This window comes from Perissodus microlepis, chromosome 12 (assembly GCF_051167445.1).
Source record: "Perissodus microlepis isolate ML-2025 ecotype Zambia chromosome 12, ASM5116744v1, whole genome shotgun sequence".
Classification (NCBI taxonomy): domain Eukaryota; kingdom Metazoa; phylum Chordata; class Actinopteri; order Cichliformes; family Cichlidae; genus Perissodus; species Perissodus microlepis.
Window position 1 is genome coordinate 2,543,506 of NC_140472.1, and position 23,275 is coordinate 2,566,780.

At 39.6% G+C, this 23,275-nt stretch overlaps 2 protein-coding genes across 2 annotated transcripts in view; one reads left to right on the forward strand and one right to left on the reverse strand.

Annotated features, from left to right (window-relative positions):
• The window catches only part of LOC146375584 (glutathione hydrolase 5 proenzyme-like), a 28,929-nt gene extending 19,712 nt beyond the window's left edge, over positions 1 to 9,217 (reverse strand). Inside the window, exons 1-3 of the mRNA XM_084946692.1 lie at positions 9,209 to 9,217; positions 6,648 to 6,808; positions 5,845 to 5,951 (exon numbers count right to left, since the gene is read on the reverse strand). Of these exons, the coding sequence (XP_084802818.1) occupies positions 5,845 to 5,951; positions 6,648 to 6,808; positions 9,209 to 9,217 (277 nt within the window). The remainder of the gene's footprint in view (positions 1 to 5,844; positions 5,952 to 6,647; positions 6,809 to 9,208) is intronic.
• An 895-nt stretch (positions 9,218 to 10,112) lies between these two features.
• On the forward strand, positions 10,113 to 23,268 carry dgcr8 (DGCR8 microprocessor complex subunit). Its single transcript, XM_084946069.1, has 14 exons — positions 10,113 to 10,247; positions 10,567 to 11,533; positions 12,304 to 12,466; positions 13,551 to 13,693; positions 14,251 to 14,590; positions 14,702 to 14,899; positions 15,013 to 15,114; positions 15,532 to 15,630; positions 17,518 to 17,600; positions 17,806 to 17,906; positions 18,538 to 18,644; positions 19,893 to 20,020; positions 20,748 to 20,861; positions 21,099 to 23,268. Exons 2-14 carry the CDS (start codon positions 10,847 to 10,849, stop codon positions 21,180 to 21,182), a joined length of 2,349 nt encoding a protein of 782 aa, XP_084802195.1. The 5' UTR covers positions 10,113 to 10,247; positions 10,567 to 10,846; the 3' UTR covers positions 21,183 to 23,268.
• The last annotated feature ends 7 nt before the right edge of the window (positions 23,269 to 23,275 follow it).

Genomic DNA, 23,275 nt, shown 5'->3' on the forward strand with positions numbered 1-23,275 from the left:
TGGAAATTTACATAATTGTATTGACTGTATTGCACTGAATACAAGTTTCCTGTAATTTCTGAGTAATATTACAGTAGATCTGGATGAAACTTGGCACAGAGGTACAGTAGGTGTCCCAGAGAAGGAATGTGTTGAAAGTTGGACCTCAACTATGGAAGATTTTTAATGAATTTTTGAAATAGACATAATTGTAGTGTATTAACTGTATTGCATTGAATACAAGTTTCCTGTAATTTCTGAGTAATATTACAGTAAATCTGGGTAAAACCTGGCCCAGAGGTAAAGTAGGTGTTCCAGAAGAGGATTGTGTTGAAAGCTTGGCATCAACTGTTAAGAATGATTTTTAATGAATTTTTGAATATGCAACCAGACTGTCACGATGGCTGTATTGGGCTGTTCCATTGTAATTTGTGTGCGCGCGTGCGCGCGTGACTGTTCGCGCGCGCGCACGTGTGCGCGGGTCTAGGCTTTCAATCAGGATATAAAGCGAAAAGGCGCTACCGTAAAGACTGGTGTAAAAGCGCAAGGAAATTTATGCGGCGGATAAGAGGCGGCAGGCTTGACCGCGGCCCACAAATGAGGGCTCACTTTACCGCGGTGGAGAGGGCGGGGCGACGGGGGATTCTCTGGCTGGCTGGAGCAGCATCTAATAACCAACTCGCAAAATAATAACAAAATAAAAACAAACCAACACACAGAAAAACATCAGACATCATGATACAGACTTATAATTTGCACCGATGTTTTTTCTCAAATCTACACGCGAAAAGTGAGCGCGAGAGCCCTCAGTGCGGCTGCTCGCTGCTGAAGTCAAAGTAAACTTTATTGTCATCTCCGCTACATACAGTCGAGTATATAGAGAGACGAGACGACGAGGCTCCAGTTACAGCAGTGCAAGTAAACAAACAATAAAAATAAGAAGAGTAAGAAAATAAATATACACTTTAGGACCAGGAGTAAAGGGATCAATAACAATTTAAAATGTATAATTTACAGTTTGATGATTTAAAATCTCACACACAACCTGTCGAAAGGGGAGGGGGGCCGGCTGCTTCCAAATAGAGCACATTTCATTCATAATGTTGTAAATACAAGCCCATTATCTACTCATGATTGGAATCCTGGGTTGTGCGAAATCCCAGAAATAAACCCTAGACAAAGCGAATCTGTGAACTAAGGTGTAGGTCTATTAGGTTATGTTGTGGTGATCCTCAGGTTGGGGGATGGGTGTTCATACTGGAGTGCAAAATTAAAACCAATGGAAGATGGACAAGAAAAGTTCAAAGTCATCAGGTGCAAAAGATACAGGTAAGCAGATGTGTGATTGGATAATGGCAGGTCATCCTGAAACAATCAGAATCAGAATCAGAATACTTTATTAATCCCTAAGGAAATTATGTAGGTTACAGTTGCTCCAAGAAGAAATTGTAAAAATAGCAACAGTAACAGACTAAACTCCAAACAATGCATTATGTTACAGATTTTACACATTTAAGAAATAGCACTAATATATACAGATCACTCAATTATAAATATCAAGAATTAACAGAGGTGATTTTAAACAAATATCAAGAACATTGGCAAGAATATTCCAGAGTAGAAAAGAGCACGTGTAAAAAGGGTGTGACTGTTGCAGTGTTCACAGTGTATTAGATGGAGGAGTTGTACAGGGAGATGGCCACAGGCAGGAATGATTTCCTGTGTCGGTCAGTGGTGCTTTTTGGTATCTCAGTCTCTCACTGAACGTGCTCCTGTGACTAGCCAGCAGGTCATGGAGTGGGTGGGAGGTGTTATCCATGATTGTCCTTATCTTGGACAACATCTGCCTCTCAGACACCACCCAAACGGAGTCCAGCTCCATCCTCACAACATGTGGATCAGTTTATTTTGTCTGTTGACATCTGTGACCCTCAACCTGCTACCCCCGAATGCAACAGCATAGAGGATGGCACTGACTACGACACAGATACAACAAGATAACATTAATTAGCAGGCATAGTGAAAACTTCTGTTTGCGTTTGTTAGCCACTTGGCTATGATAGTAAACAGTAGACACTGAATCTTTTGGACTGTGTTCAGCACAATATTAATTAGTCATTGTGAATTGTTGATTTGTCCAATTCTCATTGTATGACGAATTGTGTTGGCTGTTTGTTAGTCATTTACAAACTATGCATACTGTCACTCTGGGGAGTGTTCGCCCAGGGCGCCAAACAGGCTAGGACCGTCACTGGGGCTAAATAACTATTTATCTGCATCATATTTTAAGAGATCTGGAATAAGCAGGACTTTATCATTGACAAGTGATATTTACAAGGATACAAGTAATCTTTTTTTTTTCCACTGTCATATAAAAATATTCCTCGCTCGCCCGGTGTCTTTTATCCTAAAAGCCCAGGTCCTGTACCAGAGACCTGGGCGCTTCAGTGTCCCGCATATCGTCACTGTTCGTAGGACTGGAGTCTTCTGTACAGCGATCTCAGATGTCATTTCTGGGATCACACAGCCTGCACCTGGGGTCTTGCCTGCAGTGGTAGACCCCAGCCGCTACTGATCTTGTGCTTAGGCGTGTTCCCGTGCTCCATGATTCATGCCTACAGGCTAAGCCTACGCTTGAAGCCACTGAGGTGTTCGTTAACGGGGGTGACGCGATATCACTGGTATGCATGCATTCATTAAACAGCCCAATAACTCCAGTTCAGTTTCAGTTTTATTTGTCATATGCAAGTTAGCACAGGGTCAACATTGCAATGAAATGTATTTGAGGAGCAGCAGTCACTCGGCAGTATAGTATGTAAAACACAGTAAGAGCAAAATGTTTATAAAATATAGTAGTACTTATCTTGTTTATGTTTATCTATTTTAACATAACAGCGCAGCGGTCACAAACTGTTTGCCTTCTTCCGATTAACAACACACCTGACGCCCATTGAGTGCGTCTACCTTAAATACTTTACATAAACCTACCATACAGATAACAGAAACAGGGGACCTCTAGCGGCAACATCGGGTATTAACCCAAAAAATGGCTCCTACACCCTGTGTTGTGTTTCAGTCCAGCTTAGTCCAGCCATTGTAAATTTTTGTATGTCAGCCACATCTCCTGTGGTACATGAAGTGCAGAGGCCTGTCTTTCCCTGATGGTTCCTCTTCCTTCTCCTCTTCTTTTTTGGGTTTCTACTGGCTGAAGTGTTCACTAAGCATACGATCAGTTTTGGCCATCTTCTGATGTACTCACAGATCTCTGTTGTTTCATCCTGGACAGTGTTTCTGACACTCACTAGTCCTCGGCCTCCTTCCTTCTGCTTAGTCTGCAGTCTCAGGGTGCTGGATTTGGGGTGAAACCCTTTCATACATGGTAAAGAAACTTGTCTAGATGTCAGTGGCTTCTATCACCTACTTTGGCCAGCTTATTCTCTCAGAAGGGGCAAAAGCCTGTCAGCAACATCCCTTGGGATCCCCGAGACACACAAACCCTCCTCCCACGGTAAGGTAGCTATTCATCGATTATTTTTCTAATAATGAGAAAACTAATAATAATAAATAATAATACATAGAAAACAAATAATAATAAAACAGTAAAACACAGACAATATATCAAATGTTTAAAATGTGACATTTTACTATTTTATCAAAAATATCAATTCATTTTGAATTTGATGGCAGGAGCAAACATGCTAGGTCGGGGCAACAAAATGTTTAAATAATAAGTGGAACTAAAAACAAAAAACAAACAGCTGGAGGAACATTTAAAAGTTAAGATAATTTTCAACAAGTCAGAAACATGATTGCACATAAAAAGAGCAACTTAGAGAGGCAGAGTTTCTCAGAAGTAAAGCCGGACAGAGGGTCACCAATCTGCAAAAACATATTATGGATCAATTTCAAAATAATGTTTATTAGTTTAAAACTGTGAAAACTTTGTGTATATCTCATCATGTACAGCACATCACCAAAAGACTCACAGAATATGTGTGCAAAGGACAACACTAAAAGTCAATATTGGATGCCTCACAGAATATTTCAATTAACAAACTAGAAATCTAAAAAAACAAAACAAAAAAACTGGGAAAACAGACCCAGGATAATAAATGTGCCATCCAAAAATGCAGATTACAGCGCTGCCATGCAAAGAACAAGCCATATGTAAACATGATTCAGAAATACTTGCATCTTCTCTGTGCCACAGGTCATTTAAAATGGACTGAGGCAAAATGGAAAACTGTTCTGTGGTAAAGCTAATTAAAATTTGGAATTTCAACATGCTTCTTTAGTTAAAATGTTAAGTACTGCCAGTTACTGTAGACAACTGGCATCATTGATTGATTGATGATACTCTATTTCTCCCGAGGGAAATTGTTTTAAAGGCTGCCAGACAACCGGCATGTGCTCATGATAGTGCCGGATAAGTGCCAACATAACAATGGGAAGACAGAGAGGTACGAAAAAAACCTGTAAATACACAATACATGAGTAAAGGGGAGGAGAAAAAAAGAGCCCCTCCCAGGCTGAGCTCCTAGTTTGAGAACAGAGACGGGAAAAAAACGCCACAGCACAGAAAGCACAAAATCCTTCACATCTTACAACGTAAAATCACATGACTTCATATTTATATCTCAGATACTAAAAGTTATGTCATAAAAAATATTATTTCAACCATAATTAAGCCAGATGAGGTTATTAGACACACAACCACAACAAATCAGATATTAAAACTGAAAAGTTTTGTTCTCTAAAAACAATATAAGGTCACTGAATCTTAAATTTGATGTCTCACAGATGATGTCACACATCCTTGTGACCACATGTATGGTATCACCATTTAAGATAATGTTATGAATAAATCTCTACAGTGTGTAAGCTTTGCTGCAGTGACATGGCTGTAACAGCGACATCAGCCCTGGTGTTTTGGATTCAGCCTAATTAACTGTGATTATGTGTTTCACATATACTACATGTGTTAACCTGAGCATTGTGACTGTGGCCATCTTGTTATGTGTTTTTAAAACTGTTTTTGTTTTCTTTCTTTTGAAACCAGAAATCCAGATATAGACAGGCCACCCTAAGCGTACTCTACTTTATGATCCTTTTGGACTATTGTGGGGTTAAAATTACCGAAATAAACATGCATTTAGTAAGAGTTAAAATTATGAACTGGAACTATAAACTTATTAGGACAGTGTTTACTGTGAGAATAGTCAGCATCTTGTTTAATGATCTTTAAGTACTATGCACACTATTGGCTACAATTTTGTGATTTTGTGGCTGCGGGAGTTTCTATAACCTTAAAGCCAGGCTATTAAACTAACACCCCTGGCTTTTGGCCTCAGTAACCAGCTGCTTTGCCTTTTTTCCTTTCATCAGACCATGCAGAGATACAGCTCTCCTCCTTTTCCACAGCGTTAACTACATTGTAGAATCTTGTTGCTGGTTGATGATTGTGTCCCTTTTTCTTAAGAGCCTCAATTACATCCTGAAGTACAAAGAGGAGAAGAGATTCAGATGGAACAAAAGCAGAATTTCTTATTGTGGCATCATTTAAATACACTGAATATTTACACGTGCTTTTTCAAAGTTGGGTTCAAACTTTACTGCATTTTCAGAGTCGACATAAACAACTGGAGTATTAATTGCGTCCTTAAGGCTCTTTCCAAACCAAAGGTGGTTCATGAGCGCCTTGAAGAGAAATATTAGAATACATTGCAGTCTTTCAGATGGGAAAGTGATGATTAGAGGATGGATTAGGGTGAAAACTTCTGTGACTACAGTGTTTACTCTTACACTAAAGAGGGTCTGTATTATTTTCTCTCCTTAGCAATTTGTGTGATTGCCATGGACACGTACCAAAGCCATTCCAGTAGTGATCATACTCCCACCAGTCGATCCAACCACCAGTGTCTTCAACTGAGACTTCAGCAGAACTGGAGCCATAGAGGAGGGAGGCTACTCTCCTGAGAAATACAACAAAAGCCTTGAGTGACAGGAAAGAACTACAATCCACACTCATCACTGTTAAGAGAAAAATGATCACATATAATTGCTTCTGAATGATGTGAAGCAGATGGTGAAGGGCATTTATTCAACCCTGACATGTGCCATTTACTTTTGTTCAGCATCATCAGACACTGATGAATGCTGAAGGAAACGTTGTTTGTTTTTTGTTTTACTTTTTTCCTCTGAGAAATGTGTGTTGGAATGTAACAAAAACCTTGCTTATGAGTTAATTCTAAATAGACTTTATTCATTCCCTAAGAAAATAACTGCAGGAAATAAAATAAACTCTGTGTCATTAGTTTTGAAACAATCCTCACTGTGCATCCTGATCTCCACAATGCTCTTCCCTGTGCTTGTATTTCATTAATATTGAGTGTAAAATGCATCCAGCTGATCCCTTACCAAAATTAGATATTGTGCAGAAGTCAAACAGCACATCATTAAGGATGATTCCAGTGCTTGGAGACAGGAATTTGGAGCCAAATCTGCAAGTAGAAAATGGTAAATGAATGACAACACGTACGAGTACAGAAATTTTGCAAAGCAGCTTCTAAAAACAATCTCTTAAACCTTTTCAATCTTTCAGTTTCAAAGGAAGACACATTTTTGATAGCTGCTTCCTAACAGTGAAACAGATTCACCCAGACACTGACATGTGGTTGATGCTGCTGGTGACAGACACAGCGGATCCATCTTCGGTCAGCACAGACACATGCGTGGTACCCATGCTCTCCAGATTCGAGGTGATGCCGTAATACTGGAGATCATGAGTCTTGTCGCTGCTGATCAAGCTCCGTATGTTGTCTCCAAAGCTCTGTGATTGCAAAAACAAAAGCTTTAGAGAGAATACAGGAATATCAAGACAAACAACAAATTAAAGCTGAATCTTAAAGAGATTTGAGTTCAAAAACCTCTGATACATATTTGTTTCAAATATTATGCCTTTTTCCATTGCAGTTTGACATCAATTTAGTAAAAATAATAACAACAATAATAATAATAATTCTTTTTTTTTAAACCAGGAGCTTCACTTAAATATTTTACACTATCTATATTTAGTATTTTGTGCTGAAATGTTGCTATTTTTACTCCAGTCAGATCTAAATACTGTTCACTGTTCAAGTTAAACAGCTCAGCTCAACACATTAAGATTTCTAGAAAATGTCAATTTGTGATTTTGTGATTTCAAAGTGTAGATGATCAGCATCTCTGCAGTCGGTGTCTTTTTGTTCCCTTTTGTCCTTTTCCTCTAAAGAAATCACCAGGCTCAGTGGTTGAGATGGGGGAGCAAAACAACAACATGTTAACAGAAACTGCTGAGGTTCTTGGATGAACTGGAATACTTGAAACGTCAAAGCCTTGATCTGAGCGGGCTGCAGTCATCCATGTGTCCTGTTCTAATAAACTTAAATGTCAGGAACCCTTCTTTAGATCTGTTCAGTTTTATTCATATAGCACCACTTAACAATCAACAATTCTTGTCTCAAAGCACGTTATATTGTAAGGTTGTAGGTGTACAGTGTTAATCTAGGACAAATGTTCACTCAGATTCATTCATGAAGTGAATGCAAGTCGATAACCAAAGGTGGGTTTTTGCCATAACTGACTGTATCATGAGTGGACAGACATGGATGTAAACCACAACTGAACTGTTTGGCTGAGTCAAAACAACCATAGCAGTGATTCTAGCTTAAAGATACTCTGGATATTGTTAAATGTGCAAATACAGTCCATAAATATTTAGACAGAGACAGCTTTTCACTAATTTTGGTTCGGTAAATTTCCACAATGAATTTAAAATAAACAACTAAGGTGGAGTTTAGTGCAAATTTTTAGCTTTAATTCAGTGGGTTGAACAAAAAGATTGCATAAAAATGTGAGCAACTAAAGCATTTTTAAAACAAGCCTTCATTTCAGGTAGCCAGAAAGTAATTGGAGAAATTAAATAAGTGAAAATAAAATCTTAATTTCTAATACTTGGTTGAAAACCCTTCGCTGCAATGCTGAAGTCTTGAACTCATGGACACCAGATGCTGGTTTCCTCCTTTACTGCAGCGACTTTTAGTTGCTGTTTGTTTGTGGGCCTGTAGTCTTCAACATATGAAATTCACACTCAGTTGGGTTAAGATCAGGTTGACCATTCAATAATAACAGAATGAAGGAATTACCCAAATTTCCCCCTGGAATAGCCTTTGAGTTGGCCTTTGAGCCAACTGTCCAATTACCTTTGGTCCCTTTAAAAAGAGATATTTCAGTAAACAAGGAAAAAAACAACAACGACAAAAACAAACCTGAACTTGTGTCAGTGACCAAATATTTATATGGACCTAACTGTTAGATGTCCTGTTTCGAGAGAACACTTTGGAGCCACTTGAATGCATATACAGTATATATATATATATATATATATATATATATATATATATATATATACTGTATATGCATTTACATGAGGATAAACTGATTGAGATTGTGAGTTATTTTGTTCATGTTATTGGCTGTTTCGATTTTATGATGAGATGGATGCTGTCATTATATTTTAGTATAGTTTTTGAGTTGGATCCTTCCAGGAAAGGTTGTTTGATGTGAACTGTCATAAACTATAACCAGCAAACCATTACTTTCTAATTTAGGTGTAACGTATACCTGCAACTGTGAGTAATGTATGGTGGGAGTTGCACACAGTTCCCCCCTCCCTTTTTTTGGTTCTGTTTTCTTTTGTTTTTTTGTGTGTTTTTGTTTGTTTGTTTTTTCCCTTTTGTGGTGTTATGTATGAAGGTAGTATGTGTAGCTTGTAGTTTATGTAAGTTTAGCTACTTGTTTTGTTACGCTTAGTGGTTGTGTACAGTGTTATGTACAAATTAAATAAAGCGACGGTTGGAAAAATACAAACTGTACATGGACTACACTGGTCAATGACTAAATTGTCCAGATTTAGACCAGATCTGGGTCCTACCTGTGATAAATGTCAGCAGGCTTCAGCCACCCTTCTACATATGTTCTGGGTTTGTTCAGTGCATCATCAGTTCTGGCAAGTAGTCTTCTCTACTCTTTCTAAAGTTTCAGGAGAGCCATTTGATCCATGTCCCTTTGTTGGACTAGTTGGTACCGTCCCACAGGGTAGGCATCTGAACACAAATAAAGTTGAAAACGATAGCCTTTTATACTCTGTTAGCCAGGAGACTTGTGCTGTTGCATTGGAAAGACTCCTCACCCCTTTCATGTTCACATTGGATCATAGAGGTTATGCAGTATTTTAAACAGGAAAAGATAAGATGCTCCCTCAAAGGATCTACGTCCAGCTTCTACACTACCTGGCAACCATCTCTGACATTTACTGACAAATGGAAAGATGGATAGTTGCCTCTGTACAATTTGTGGAAATGTCTATAAATGTCAATTTTCCATCACACTGCCTAATTGGCCCCCCTCCTTTCTTTGGCAGACAGGAGAGTGGGGTTTCAGTTTATAAGCAGTATGCTATTGTTGTGATTATATGATTTCTTTCAATGAAAAGACCTTGATTAAAAAACGTTACAAATATTTTTCATAAATGTTCTAAAAAACAGGTTTTTACAAGGTTTGGAGCTAAATGTGGAAAAATGCTGCTGTTAATTTCTGTATGTTTCAGATTACAAACCGCGCCCCATAGTACTCTGTGTAGAGTGTTTGTAGATGTCAACATATTGTTTGGATGATGAAGTAAAATACTTTTTTTTACCTTCCAAAATATTACATGTGCCTTTATAGCTCTTGTAATTCATATATACTGAGAAATACTGAACTTTTACTTTTCTCAGGATATGCTAGGCTGCCCATCATTTGTTTTAGGTGGGTGATGCTTAAATATAAAGGTTTTCCAAATATATTTATTTCCACTGAAAGAAATGAGAGTGCTGGAGACGTTGTTACAATTACAATTACTTGGACTAGAATGCGCTAGAATTTGGACTGTGTCCCCTGCTTTAGGGAAAAACACGAAGCATACAGGCGTTGGTATTGGGTGATTGCCATGTTGCTGATAGGCCACGAGGTGTGACGCTGTCGTGTTGATTGGCCGAATAATGGCGGTTGAAGGATGCAGTGATTGGCCATGTGAACATCCGGTTCTGAAAAAGCCGGTAGAGGAAGGCGGGGCGTGAGTTTGGGAGCCGCGGCTAGGATTTTCTTCAAGATGGCGGCGCGACGAGAAATGTGTTAATTTAGAAAGGTAGATAGTTGCCCAAGAGGAGATACCCGTGTCATATTTATCAGTGAGTACGCCTGTATCCCAAATATCTGGCTGTTTTATGGGTTGCTGACCTTTGCGGGTTTGCTCGGTGAGCTGTAGCTCAGCTCATTAGCATTGATGCTAACCTTAGCAGGGGCCCACTGTGAAGCTTCGGGCTGAACAGATGCGCTAAAGAGTGGTTGTTCCCCATTTTATTCAAACGTGTAGTTTGCATACAACATATTCAAATTCAAAGCCAAAACACGTCTATTTGTCGAAGCTATTTTTGCGTTAAATATCCTATTGTAATAGTAATAAAGTTGTGCTTTCTGACATTATTCTCACTGGTCCCTTTTTTCTAGCTTCCACAAGATCGCAGTGGAGGATGATCAGTGCCTAGATCCCATATTAAGCTGAATGCATTGTGATTTCCAATAATTGAGACAGTGATTCTGAAAGCTGTCTACATTAATGAAAAGAACAATGTAGTCAGCTTAGCATATTCACCTCTGGTACGTGGCCTATGCAGGGATGTGCTTCTGCATGCATTCTGTGTTTAGATAAGAAGATAGCCTCTCACTAAGTAAAGAATTTAAAATTAACATTTCAGTCTATTTAAGTTAGCTATATATTTATAAGGAAATGGAGATAGATGATGTTCTACCCCCTCTCCCCTTGGAGCCACCTGATGATTTTGGCCTAGATGAGGGCAGAGCACCTCCACCACCTCCCCTGCAAACGTCCAGTGACGCAGAGGTAATGGACGTTAGCTCTGGTGGTGATGGATACACATACACCCCAGGGGACGGGGAAACCAAGACACAGCAGCCCCTCAGCAGGGGCTCACTGACTTTCTGTAGTCATCTCTCAGATGAGGCCAGTCCCGCCCCACCGTGCCCCAGAACAGCCCGCCATGCTCCCCCGGTCACCAAGTTTCTGCCAGATCTCAAGCTGCTCAGAGATGTTAAGATTAGTGTGAGCTTCACTGAAAGCAGTAATAGCAAAGAGAGGAAGGTTTTATATACAGGTGAGAGGCAGGAGGCAGGGAGCGAGGATGGCTTAGAAAGTCTCAATGGTGAGTTGCATGACATGGCTAGTGAGCAGGAGGTAGCCGAGGTGACTGGTGGAGCAGCAAATGCTGCAGGCAGAAAGTCAGAGGACACAGAGGTAGATCTAGAGAATAAGGTTGAGTTTGCTGTCCTGGATGAGTTGGATGACCTCTACGAGAACTTCCTGGAGCCCGGCGATGGAGAGCATGGAGGCTTTAAGTCTGACGTCATAGTTCAGCAGGAACAGGCATATGACGAAGTCACGGCTTACTCTTATGAGGTATGACTGGACTTTTATTTGCAGTATCCCCTTTTAGTGACAACTTTGCACTGAGTTTGTCCTTCGTTGTGAAATACATAATAATGCAGGACTAATGCAGACCACAAACACTACAATCACTGCAAGTACAGTACACTTCTTAATATCATATTTCATCACTCTTCTGCATCAAGCTTTTATTTATAAAACCAGGACCAAATGTTTAAGTAAATGTTTGATAACCAATGTTTTTTTGTTTTGTTTTAAATCACTGAAAATGTGAAGTGTGAAGCTGGAAGAGGTCAGTGTTTTAATTTTTACCTTCAATAGCGGAGTCTGCATTTGACCCAAAAGAAATCTTCATATGATTTTCTAGTAGGAGAAGTTACTGTTAGACGGATGAATTCTGGTGAGATCATTAGAAAATCCATTTTGACAGGCTTTAAGCTCACTGTGGTTGGTCGGACCAGCTGGTACTTTTGAGGAAATATTGGCCAGTAAAATCACAGCTGTGGCGCTTTGGTCAATTTTTAAGTGCCTGCCCTTTTCCTATTTTCAAGGTAATTTTTTTTTTTTTGAAACCTGGCTAGTTAACAGAGGGGCATATCCTCTCTTTCTAAACTCATAATTGCTTTTATGCACCATTTTGCAGCTGTAATGTTTTTTTCTATATTTCTACAGAGTTACACACACACAAACACACAGTCTGAGAAAAGGCTACAAAGAATTCAGTACTCTCTAGAACTGCCCAACAATCATCATCTGCTGGCCTTAACCCTTCACTCTTCTAGGAGGAATTTGACAATGATGTCGACGCTCTGTTGGAGGAGGGCATGCCAGTCCCAAAGAAGATGCGGCCGGCAGAGGATAAATATGGTGGGGACAGTGATCATCAGTCAGATGGTGAAGGAGGTGTTCAACCCATGATGACCAAAATTAAGACTGTCCTGAAGAGTGAGTTGGGGAGGGGCCTGTAGTCTGAAGTATACTGCAAATACTCTGTCTTGTATGTGCCACATATTTGTCTTATTAGTTACTTTTGTTTTTTTTTGTTTAAATAAACCATCTGAAATTGTAGGAAATTTATTTTATCTTTTGTATATTATATTTTTATGTGTGACCTATGGAAATAACCTGCTCTCCTTTGAGACGGTGCTTGGTAGATGTGCCCTCTATAAATAGACTAGACAACTAAGAAGTCCTCTGAAAGGATCATACAGTCTAACAGCACATGGTCATTGCTGTCTTTGAGTGTTGTTATTGCATTACACAGAATGACCTACTAAATAAGTCTGGTTTGAAATCCTAAAAGACAAAGCAGAAATATTCCAAATTCCTTAAAGTTCCTTCAGAAATCATTGTTTGAAGTTTCTAATTTCAACTTCAGAACAGTGTCACACTTTTTCTTTTACCAAACTTTAAATGAATATGGTTGCATTGGTTGCATTTTAAAGGCAAATTAATGAAGACTTCACTTTCCCAGCTAAGAAACATTTAGGCCTGTTAATGATGGTTTTGATGTAATGAATAGCAAATAGTCTCTCAGTCTTCATCCCATACCCATGAGCTGAACATGATTCAGTCTCAAAGTTAAAAAGCGATGTCTTTTTCACAGGGGACAAACTCCCATAGATTTTTAGCAAGGTGCTTATTTACAACAAGGTGACCTAAAGTGTAATGATTACTGCTAAGAGTGAGAGGGATGTCATGCTCCTAAACTGAGACTGTAAATAACTTTTCTTTTCAAAGTAGCAAAATATTTACAGAAAAATAAATTCTTCTAATTTGCCTTGAATATCTGACAAAAACATCACACGTGTTAAAGTCTTAGTAATGTTGCTGTTCTGGCTTTTTTGATTTGTTTTGGATTATATTTACATGGAAAATGAAGCAAATGAATAAAAATGGCTTTGACATTTTTTGAATGAATGATTATTACAACTCCTAGAAATGTCAGTATTTAGTATTACTAATGAGGTATACCACAAAGTGTACTATGTAGTACTTATATTTACATTTACATTTTCTTATGTACTAGGTCGGGGACGTCCGCCCACCGAGCCTCTCCCTGATGGATGGATAATGACATTCCATAATTCAGGCATTCCAGTCTACCTGCACAGAGAGACCAGAGTGGTCACTTGGTCCAGACCGTACTTCCTTGGCACTGGAAGCATTAGGGTAAGACCGGCATAAACTTCACAACTGTTTCTGTTTGTGAAATTGGTGGAATAAAATTTAGCTTTGCTTACATTAAACGTCTGCCTGTGTCAACACTCTAAACAGATTAGTGACAGATTTTGCTTCTGCTCTCAGTTTGGACTAAAGTAGTCTCCCACCAAAAGCCTAAACTCTGCACTGTTCCTCGTCTGTTTGTTCCTGATTAATCTGAGTTAATTCACATAATACAAAAGTAACAACATTTGATGTGGTGTTATTTGTGTTGTTCAAGTTAGTGTGAAATTAGTGATTTAAGGGCTTGGGAACCCTGCCAACACTGACAGTGTTTGAGAAAACAAAGGCTCAAATGTTTTTGCCTAAAGAAAACCATAACGACACTGTTTTCCCCAAAACACATATTGGCACTGGATGAGCTACATCTTGAACATTTTACAGCTGGGTAAACATCACTTTGAGAGATTTTACCTTATTTATTTAAAGCCTATGGACACTTTCCAGGTCATTTTAAAATTAGTCAGTCTCAAACTTACAGCACTGTTAACATATTGTTCAAACAGAAACACGACCCACCTGTAAGCAGCATCCCCTGCCTACACTACAAGAAAATGAAGGAACAGGAGGAAAGGGAGCTGAATGGGGAAGTGGTGCCTGATGCAGAGGAGTCTGTTGTCAAGCCTGCTGAGGAGGCCAACGGGGGAGAGCAAGTAGGCACATCAGATGCTACAGCTGAGGAACAGGATGTCATGCCACCCTCCAGTCTCCCTGGTGCAGGTCGGGATGGAGAAGGTACCACTGACAACAGCATCCAAAATAAAGAGTCTCTACCCTGTGACTCTGCACAAGGAGCCTTAGGGCAGGTCAAGGCCAAAGTGGAGGTGTGCAAGGATGAGTCCATAGGTGAATAGCTTCCCACACTAGCAGTGACTTTTGAAATGTTCTTTTTTGTTTGTTTGCTTGTTTTTTGCTGCAGTAAAAGACGCCATCTGACATCTTGAAACTTCCTTGCAGAACTTGAAGAATTTCGCCTGTACCTGGAGAAATGCTTTGACTTTGAACAAGTGACTGTCAAGAAGTTTCGCACCTGGGCTGAGCGAAGACAGTTCAACAGAGACATGAAGAGGAAACAAGCAGAGTCAGAAAGACCTATCCTGCCTGCCAACCAGAAGCTCATCACACTGTCAGTCCAGGATGCTCCTACTAAGAAAGGTGCCAGTACCTGTGATTCATACTGTGTACATTTTTTACAGTTCGGGTCTAGATATTAAACATATCCTGTTAAGTTTTTGTTTGTTGATGCAATGAATTGTTTGCTTCCACAGAATTTGTTATAAATCCTAATGGAAAGTCTGAAGTTTGCATCTTACATGAATATATGCAGCGTATCCTCAAGGTTCGCCCTGTTTACAACTTTTTTGATTGTGGTAAGTTCCTCTTTCTTAAGCGGCCAAAGGTGATACAGTAATTTACAAGGGTGTACTACGAAGCAATATTAGCAGGTTAGCGACCTATGTCAGTAGCTCTCTTTTTTACCTTATCTTAAATAGACACAACAACTGAGCTGTAACCTGGTGTTGGATCTGGAGCAAAAACACTGGGTTAACATATAAAACTGCTATTAAGCAATGTGAAAGCCCGATATATGATCTCTGATTTGGTTTTATCAAGCAGCTAATGCACAGACAGTCAAATTCATAGTACGCTATTACTTCTTCCACTCATTTTCTATCAGGATTTTTTGTGCATAAACTAGTAAAAGTGTTTTTGTTTTTTTGTGTTTTGCGTGTTTTTGATGTTGACCTTTTTGGAATATCCATTTTAATTTGCCATTCTTTCCACAGAGAACCCAAGTGAACCCTTTGGAGCGTCAGTCATTATAGATGGAGTCACATACGGCACAGGGACTGCAAGCAGTAAAAAACTTGCCAAGAATAAAGCTGGTAATTCTTCTTCTTTACAATATTGGACATTTGATCATGTGGTTGATATTAGGGCTGCCACAAACGATTATTTTGATAGTCGACTAGTCACCGATTATTTTTGCGATTAGTCGACTAATCAGATCATCATCCATTGGACGTAAAACTACAGTTTATTGCACCAGCAGCATCTGCTCTTATATAACTATCATTAGCTTACAGCTTTAAGAGTTTTTAAGGTATGTGCTAACTAAACATAAAGACAAGATGATAGTTTATTAAATTTTAATGAAATTTGCAGATTGTTTCGGTGAAGTTTAATAAACTCCTTGCTATCTAAAATATAACAGGACACCGGAGTATATTCTCGAGCATCTCACACTTCTGATAATCAGCTGTCTGCTTGACGTTTATTCAGCTGTGTAAAAACTATAACTTTAATCTCAGCCAAACCGATTTACTCAGGAACAAATAAAATACTGAAAAAAGCCAAACAATAACATTTTTAAGTTATCAAAGTGACTTATATATCATGTTTAACCTGAATAGCGAAAGACAGCGGTGGGTTTGAAAACGATTTGCCGGGAGTCCGGTGTTCTCACGGCTCTAGTGACCCTTGAACCCCGGCTAGCTATCGAGCTAGTGGGTAACAGACGTCTCCGAAAACGTCGGAGTGCTTTTGAAAATATGTGGTGTCTTGATAAACTGAGCAGATATTTGAGGTTTACACAGCTACATTCTCGCCTGAAAATATGTTAAACGTTTATTTTGTGACCCAGAAAGAATAATAAGAGTATTATTAAAACTAACTAGCTGCCGCCATTGTTGGAAACTGAGCTGGGCCGCGCTATGAATTCTGGGACACAGCTTCTTCTTCTTCGGGGTTTAACGGCAGCTGGCATCCTTGTACATGCAGTGCTGCCATCTTCTGTTTCGGTCCGTTATTACACTCTTAAATCCTACTACTTATTCCTGTGTCTTTTGAGATCTTACAAAGCTTCAAACGACGCGTCGACTATTAAATCAGTCGTCGACGATTTTGATAGTCGACGTAATCGTGACTAGTCGACTAATCGTGGCAGCCCTAGTTGATATTGGTCACAGCTTAATATATAAAAAAATTATGGTGTTGTATTAGAGGTTGTCCTTTTGAGTTGGTATAAATTAAAAAAAAAATCAGCATAACGACTTTAAAAAAACATCATGTCAAGCCCCTTTTCCATTAGTACCTACATCAAGTAGCCACGACTTGACTCCAATTCACTGGTTTTCCATTGCAAATGAGTGCCACCTAATGTGTGTTTTCGTTGTCATAGCAATACATCCCACGTTATTAGAATGCACCACAAACGCTACAACAAAGGTGGACGTTGAGGCAAGAATATACCCGCTGCTCGCTCTGTTGCTTTCCGTCAGACTCGGGGGACCCCGGCGTTGTTCTTTGTGGTCCTGTCATTCGTTGCCGGGTTTTTTAAAAATGATGGTTTTGATTTTCGTGAATGAGAGAGGCTCTCATCACTCATCAAGTGACGCAATTGACCAGCCAATCAGTGGCAGTGCACATTTTAGTACCTGCTCAGACCCGGCCGAGAAGGTACTAAAAAAGTACGTGGTACCAGGTAATATGACCTAATGGGAAACCCTGAAAACGTGGTGAGTCGATTCGAGTAGGTACTGATAGAAAAGAGGCTTTAGTTGGATGTCACTGAATAGCTTGGATGTATCTGCTTTGTGAGAGAGAGGTCTTCTGAAAAGTCAAGGGGTTACACTTTCTTACACACTGCAGCTCCAAGAACAATCTGTCTTTGTTGCACCTCCCCACAATGGAGCAAGATAACAGTACACTGTGTTACATGTGGTAAATATTTGCACATTCACCTGCTGTAAAATCTCACTGGGTCTTTGCAGCTCGAGCAACACTGGAAATCCTCATACCTGACTTTGTGAAGCAGACCTCGGAGGAGAAACCCGTTGAAGGCGATGAACTGGAGGTACGTTTTAGTTTCTTGACATCTTTTTCTATGTGTATTTCTTTTTTGTCTTTTTTTTTTTTTTTTGGTTTACTCTTGAAGCAAAGCTAAATCCTAATTCTGAAGCCAAGATTTTCATATAATACTTCCTTCAAATGTAAAACACATCTTTTTAGAGTTGAAGATGACACAGCAGTGGTGACATTCAGTGCATTCTCTCCTGCAGTATTTTAATCATATCAGTATAGAAGATTCAAGAGTATATGAGCTGACCAACAAAGCAGGACTACTATCCCCATATCAGATTCTTCATGAGTGCCTTAAAAGGTAAAGTAGATTTGAGTATTTATTAATATTGTTAAACTGTTATTGTTAAAGCGATGTGTGTGTCCTTTTTTCTTCTGTCTCTCTCTCAGGCCTCTTTATGTCACCTGTTGTGGGATTTATACTCGTACGACTGCGTCCATATTGTTAATAGAGCAGCTCTGCATGATTAACTTTTCAAAATGATCCTTACTATCTCTTACTGGCCTTATTGCAGTCTTTGATTTCACCCTCTATTTGAAACAAGCTGTTAGAGTCCCTCCTCACCATCTTTCTTCTGACTGACTGCTCCTTGTACATGGATTGAAACAACTGATTGGCTGTGTGCCCGAGATGCCAGTGTTCAGGATATCATCCAGAAACATAAGTGGGAAAATCAGTTTGAAATGGATCATTTGGCTCAATTGTACAGACACTGGTTTTATTATTGGTAGCTGTTTAATATAAGCCTTTATCACATATATATGACAGAAAACAAGGAAAAGCATATAACTGAAATGATAAGGTGGAGCTGCTCGTCATCAAGATGAGAGAATGAAGTTCACAGCTGCTGATTGGACATTTGGGTGTCTGTGCAAAACACAGACAGATTTCAAATATCTATGTGAAAACAAATGTTTGTTCCTTACTGCAGAAACCACGGGATGGGGGACACCAGCATTAAATTTGAGGTGATCCCGGGGAAGAACCAGAAGAGTGAATATGTGATGACATGTGGGAAACATACTGTGCGTGGCTGGTGTAAGTACACCCTAATCTTTGCATTTCTATCTGGCGAGAGCATAGCTGGGTGTTATTTATAAATAAGTTCAAAGCAGCTGTCAGAATTGCTTTGTAAATGAAGTCCATATTATTACAATTATTTTCCTTTTATTTAGTTTTTTTTTAGTGGACCTGTTTTGCTAATGTAACGCAGACACTAAAGCTGATGTGCCAGAATGTCATGCTAAAGAGAATGATTCTTTTAAATACAAGGGGGCGAGCAAGCGAGTCAGACACCAAGCGCACAAAGATGAAGCAGGTCTGATCGGAAGCAGTTTATTACCAGGCCAGGGAGCACAAAAACACCTCTTAAAAAAAACCTACATAATAAAATGTTGTCTATATAGTAAAACAATTCTAAAACCCATAAAAATGCAATTTTCTACATCCACTAAAATCCCCTGATGTAATTATGCCACATGTTCATTATGGGTCCACCAGCAGGCCAGGAATTCCTTCTCCAGAGCAGAGTCCACACCAGTCTAGTCTCCAAAAGACAAGGAGGAGCCTCCTATCCCTTCACTAGGCCCATCACATCCCAGCCCAGCTTGCGTTCTGCACCGGAGTCCATCATGCGATGCCACCACGGCTCCCCTCGCATCAGCGCCCTGTAAAATAACAAGTAGGGGCCAGAACAATCGTCCCAGAAGTGTCCCTGGCTTATAGCCATGGTGACCCTCTCCCAACTCGGCTGCATCCGGCGAACAACAGTGGAGACACTACTCACAAATGCAAGCAGAGGTATACCTCTGCCTGCTGCTAATCACACGCGTTGTCTCCCACTGTCGCCGTTCCTTGCTGTCAGGACTGGGCCGCCACATCTCCAGATTAGGTGTTGCACCCCCACGATCAGGCAGCGGGTCCCTCTTTTCACCTGGCCTTCACACATTCCTGCTCATATCTGGGGCCTCTGTCCTCCCAGGGCTCAGCTAGCCTGCTTTTAAAAGGTCTTTACACAACTAACAGGCCACCTCTGGACACACCCATACCTCAGCAGGTGATCCCTATCAACTAATTTATCCCATGTTCAGCCATTCCACAGTAGATTAAAACAATGTCAAAAAACACACTAAAAACATGCAATACAAACAGAATAAAATCATGCAAATAAAAACACTAAAAATCAGAATAAAACCAATATAAGTGATAAATACAAATTTTCACTGTGTGACACTAACATGTGAGTTTCAGTGACAGGTTATTTATATTTGTCATCTTTGTAACTAGGCAAGAACAAGAGGGTTGGCAAACAGCTAGCATCTCAGAAGATCTTGCAGATGCTACATCCTCACGTCAAGAACTGGGGCTCACTGCTGCGCATGTACGGCAGAGAGAGCAATAAGATGGTCAAGAAGGTAAGGACTGACAGCTGCTGTAAAGTCTTAAGAGAAAGCACTATTGAAGATGAAGAAAATTGTGTTGGTCTCTAATATAGTTCATGTGGGATTTTAAGTGTCTTTAGATAAGAAGATACCGTTTTCCACAGAGTCGCAATCTCCAGCTTTAACTCAGCATTGTGCATCATAGTTTTTGTGACCGATACAGAGGGCGCCTGTTAAAGTACACTGATAAACAGTGGATGCTCTACAGAATTGGAGCAAGTGGCAGTCAATTTTTCATCTTTTTCAAACCACAGTTCATTTTGGGTCTGAAAACAGGATGAAGAACAAGAAGATGCTGTTTTAAGATGCTGCTTTCTGTTAATTAATTTATTTGGGAACTGGGTGTCTATGACAGGAAAAAAGATGTGAGTGGGTCAGTGCTGGAACATTTGAAGTGTCCAGCTAAATAAAGCTGGATCCTTTGTTAATTACAGTCGTAAGCCCAAAGTTACTACTATGCATAATAAAATAAATGAGCTTATGTGATGACAAAGCTCTGCTCCTAGAGTGTTGGTCAACAGCAGATGGGCTGCTACGTCATTGATTTTGGGTTTTAAACCAATGACTGGGATGTAGAATTGAACCAATTTTCTGCACATATTAGAATGGTACTGCCATGTGTTGATGAGCTGAATAGCGTGTTATCATGAAGTGTCATGTGGCCTGTGCTATGTCGTTATAAAATGATCTTACTTCTCAGGAGAGCTCCGACAAGAGCGTGATCGAGCTCCAGCAGTATGCCAAAAAGAACAAGCCAAACCTTCATATCTTGAACAAACTGCAAGAAGAGATGATTAAACTGGCTGCACAGAGGGTAGGAATGCTTCTTAATGGGATTTTAGTTCGAAAAAAAAAAAGAGAGAGAGAAAGGGGGGGGGGTTAATGTTTAGCTTTATTTTTTTGTAATTAAAAAAAAAAAAAGACAAAACAAAGGAGTGTAACTTCCAGTCTTTGGTTGGCCAGACTTGCATGTACACTACCCAAAATCTTGTATTGAGAATAATTGTTTTTGTTATCTTGCTTGTTGTACTTAAATTATTTTCTCTACCAGGAGGAAACGAGGAAGAAACCCAAGATGACCATAATGGAATCTGCCCAGCCGGGGAGTGAACCCCTCTGCACTGTCGACGTTTAAATCTCAAATCACTGATGAACCACAGCACTGAAAACCAGTCACTGTCAGACATCACACACATGCACACCCCACCATCCTCCACTTAATTATGCATCACTGAGATCTAAATGGCAATATAGTAAAGGATTGACCAGGCTGATATTACTGCTTGCTTCCTTCACTTGTGTTTTAATTGGTTAAGCTGGTAGAAGTAAGTGTAGGACTGAACAGACTGTAGAGCGAATATCGTCTACCTCTCTAGATGCATCCTAATTACAGCAGTAGGAGAACCCCCCTCCCCCCAGTGTCCAGAGAAGTGACCATTACTTGATAAGATGAACCACATCAAAATAATTTGCATGCCTCTTAAAGTGGAGAAAGCCACTGCACACACTGGTTTTATTTTTGAAGGCTTGTTTTCACCAGTCATGATCGCATAGTACCAGCAGCTGATGGTTTTCTCTGTGCTAAAAGTATTTGAAAGGGACTACTAATACTTGTATTTATACCGTTCATTTAATTGGGAAGCAAAGTTCCTATTTTATTTGGTATTTTAATGGTAGGTGTTATGGATGTGGTGAGTGATGATTACAGCTGTGTGCGGTCTTGTTTGTCCCCAGAATTGACAGATGCTGTCTTTGGTTTGCACGTTGGCAACATGCGGTGTGAAGTGCTCACTGTTGTTACACACTCGTGTCCTGTCAGATGTTTTTGTTGACTGTTGCTTTTATTCCTGGAATAATTCCTAGTGGAATATTTGGGCTGACTTCTTCTTGAGGGTCTTGCCTTCTACATTTGTTTCAGTAAAAGACATAAGCTAGAGCCCACCTGATGTCTTCATCACTGATACTAGTACAGATTGTTTTATGGAATACGAAACTTCAGTGATGTCAGTCGATATTCTTAACAAAAATGCATGTTTGTTAAATACGACTGTATTAAAAAGGGACTCCGTCATTTAATTATAAGTAATGAATTTCACCGACTACTAACCCAGCTGTGAAGCTGGAGGTACTGTTTGGAAAAAAAACTGTGACACCATCTCTGAATGATACCAAGCTACTACTTCTAAATTATCTTTAGTACAAAAGGGCACGCACATGTGCCCATACAAATATCTGACATTAGGCCTAAGCCGGTGAAGGTCAGGTTCTACAAGAGCTTCCTGCTACATGGTGACACTGCAGTATACCCCAAGCACAGGGACACAGTACTGTAATATGTTGGGGATCATTTCACTTATGCGTTTAGTTCGTTCTTGGATTTTTATTCATATGCTAATGCCATGCACAGTTGCTAACCACAAAGCACATTTCAGTTGCTTTTCATTTATATTCTTATTTTAAAAATAAAAATCATGTTGGTTACATGTGGCCTTAGTTAATCCATTTCATGAAGGGCTCAAGAGTATATATTGTACATTGGACCTAAAACACCCTTCAGCAGGAAGTGGAAAGACCAATCTCTATTTACTTGATAAAGAATTTGTTAAGATAGTGTTTTCAGTTAAAAATGGCCAAGAAACGTCTCAAGAAAATATGCCTACAACTCATCCAGATTTGTGTATTTTGAGTACGTTTGCCACAAATAGTTTTTTTTCTTTCAAGGCAGCCTTGTAAAATTTAGTTGGCACTGATGTAAACAACAGCGATAAAGTCATTCAGTCCAACAAGCTGATGAAACCGTGTATACCAAAGCTTATAGTCTTATGCATTTTATAGAAAACTCAATGTCGCTGTGAACTGAAGAGAATATGGACTAACAGGAAAATGCATAGACCCGTCACTTGCTGGAACAAAATGGAAACTGCTGTGCACTCAAGTATTTGCCCCGTGGTTTTTCTACAAGAGGACACATCGGTTTACCCAAGGCTCCTGTGATAGTACAGATCACTTTACGAATGTGCTTTCCCTTTGTGTATGTGTTTTCATGCAAAGCCCATAAGTGTCGGGGGGAGGGGGGGGATACTGCTTTCATGCGTTGCTGTTAAGTTGTACCAATGACTTGTTTGAAGTGTTGCTGCCTAGATTATGAAGTATGTATTGCAACCTGAGCTCCATGACTTTGGGGATATTTGTTATGCAAAATAAAAATGTCTTGACTAATAGCTACAA

Excerpts from the sequence above, each read along its gene's own strand:
- dgcr8 (XM_084946069.1), top strand. The coding sequence starts at position 10,847 with ATGGAGATAGATGATGTTCTACCCCCTCTCCCCTTGGAGCCACCTGAT. Across the intron at positions 17,601-17,805 it reads TTGAAGGCGATGAACTGGAG|TATTTTAATCATATCAGTAT; the intron begins GTACGTTTTAGT and ends TCTCTCCTGCAG. Across the intron at positions 20,862-21,098 it reads TTAAACTGGCTGCACAGAGG|GAGGAAACGAGGAAGAAACC; the intron begins GTAGGAATGCTT and ends TTTCTCTACCAG.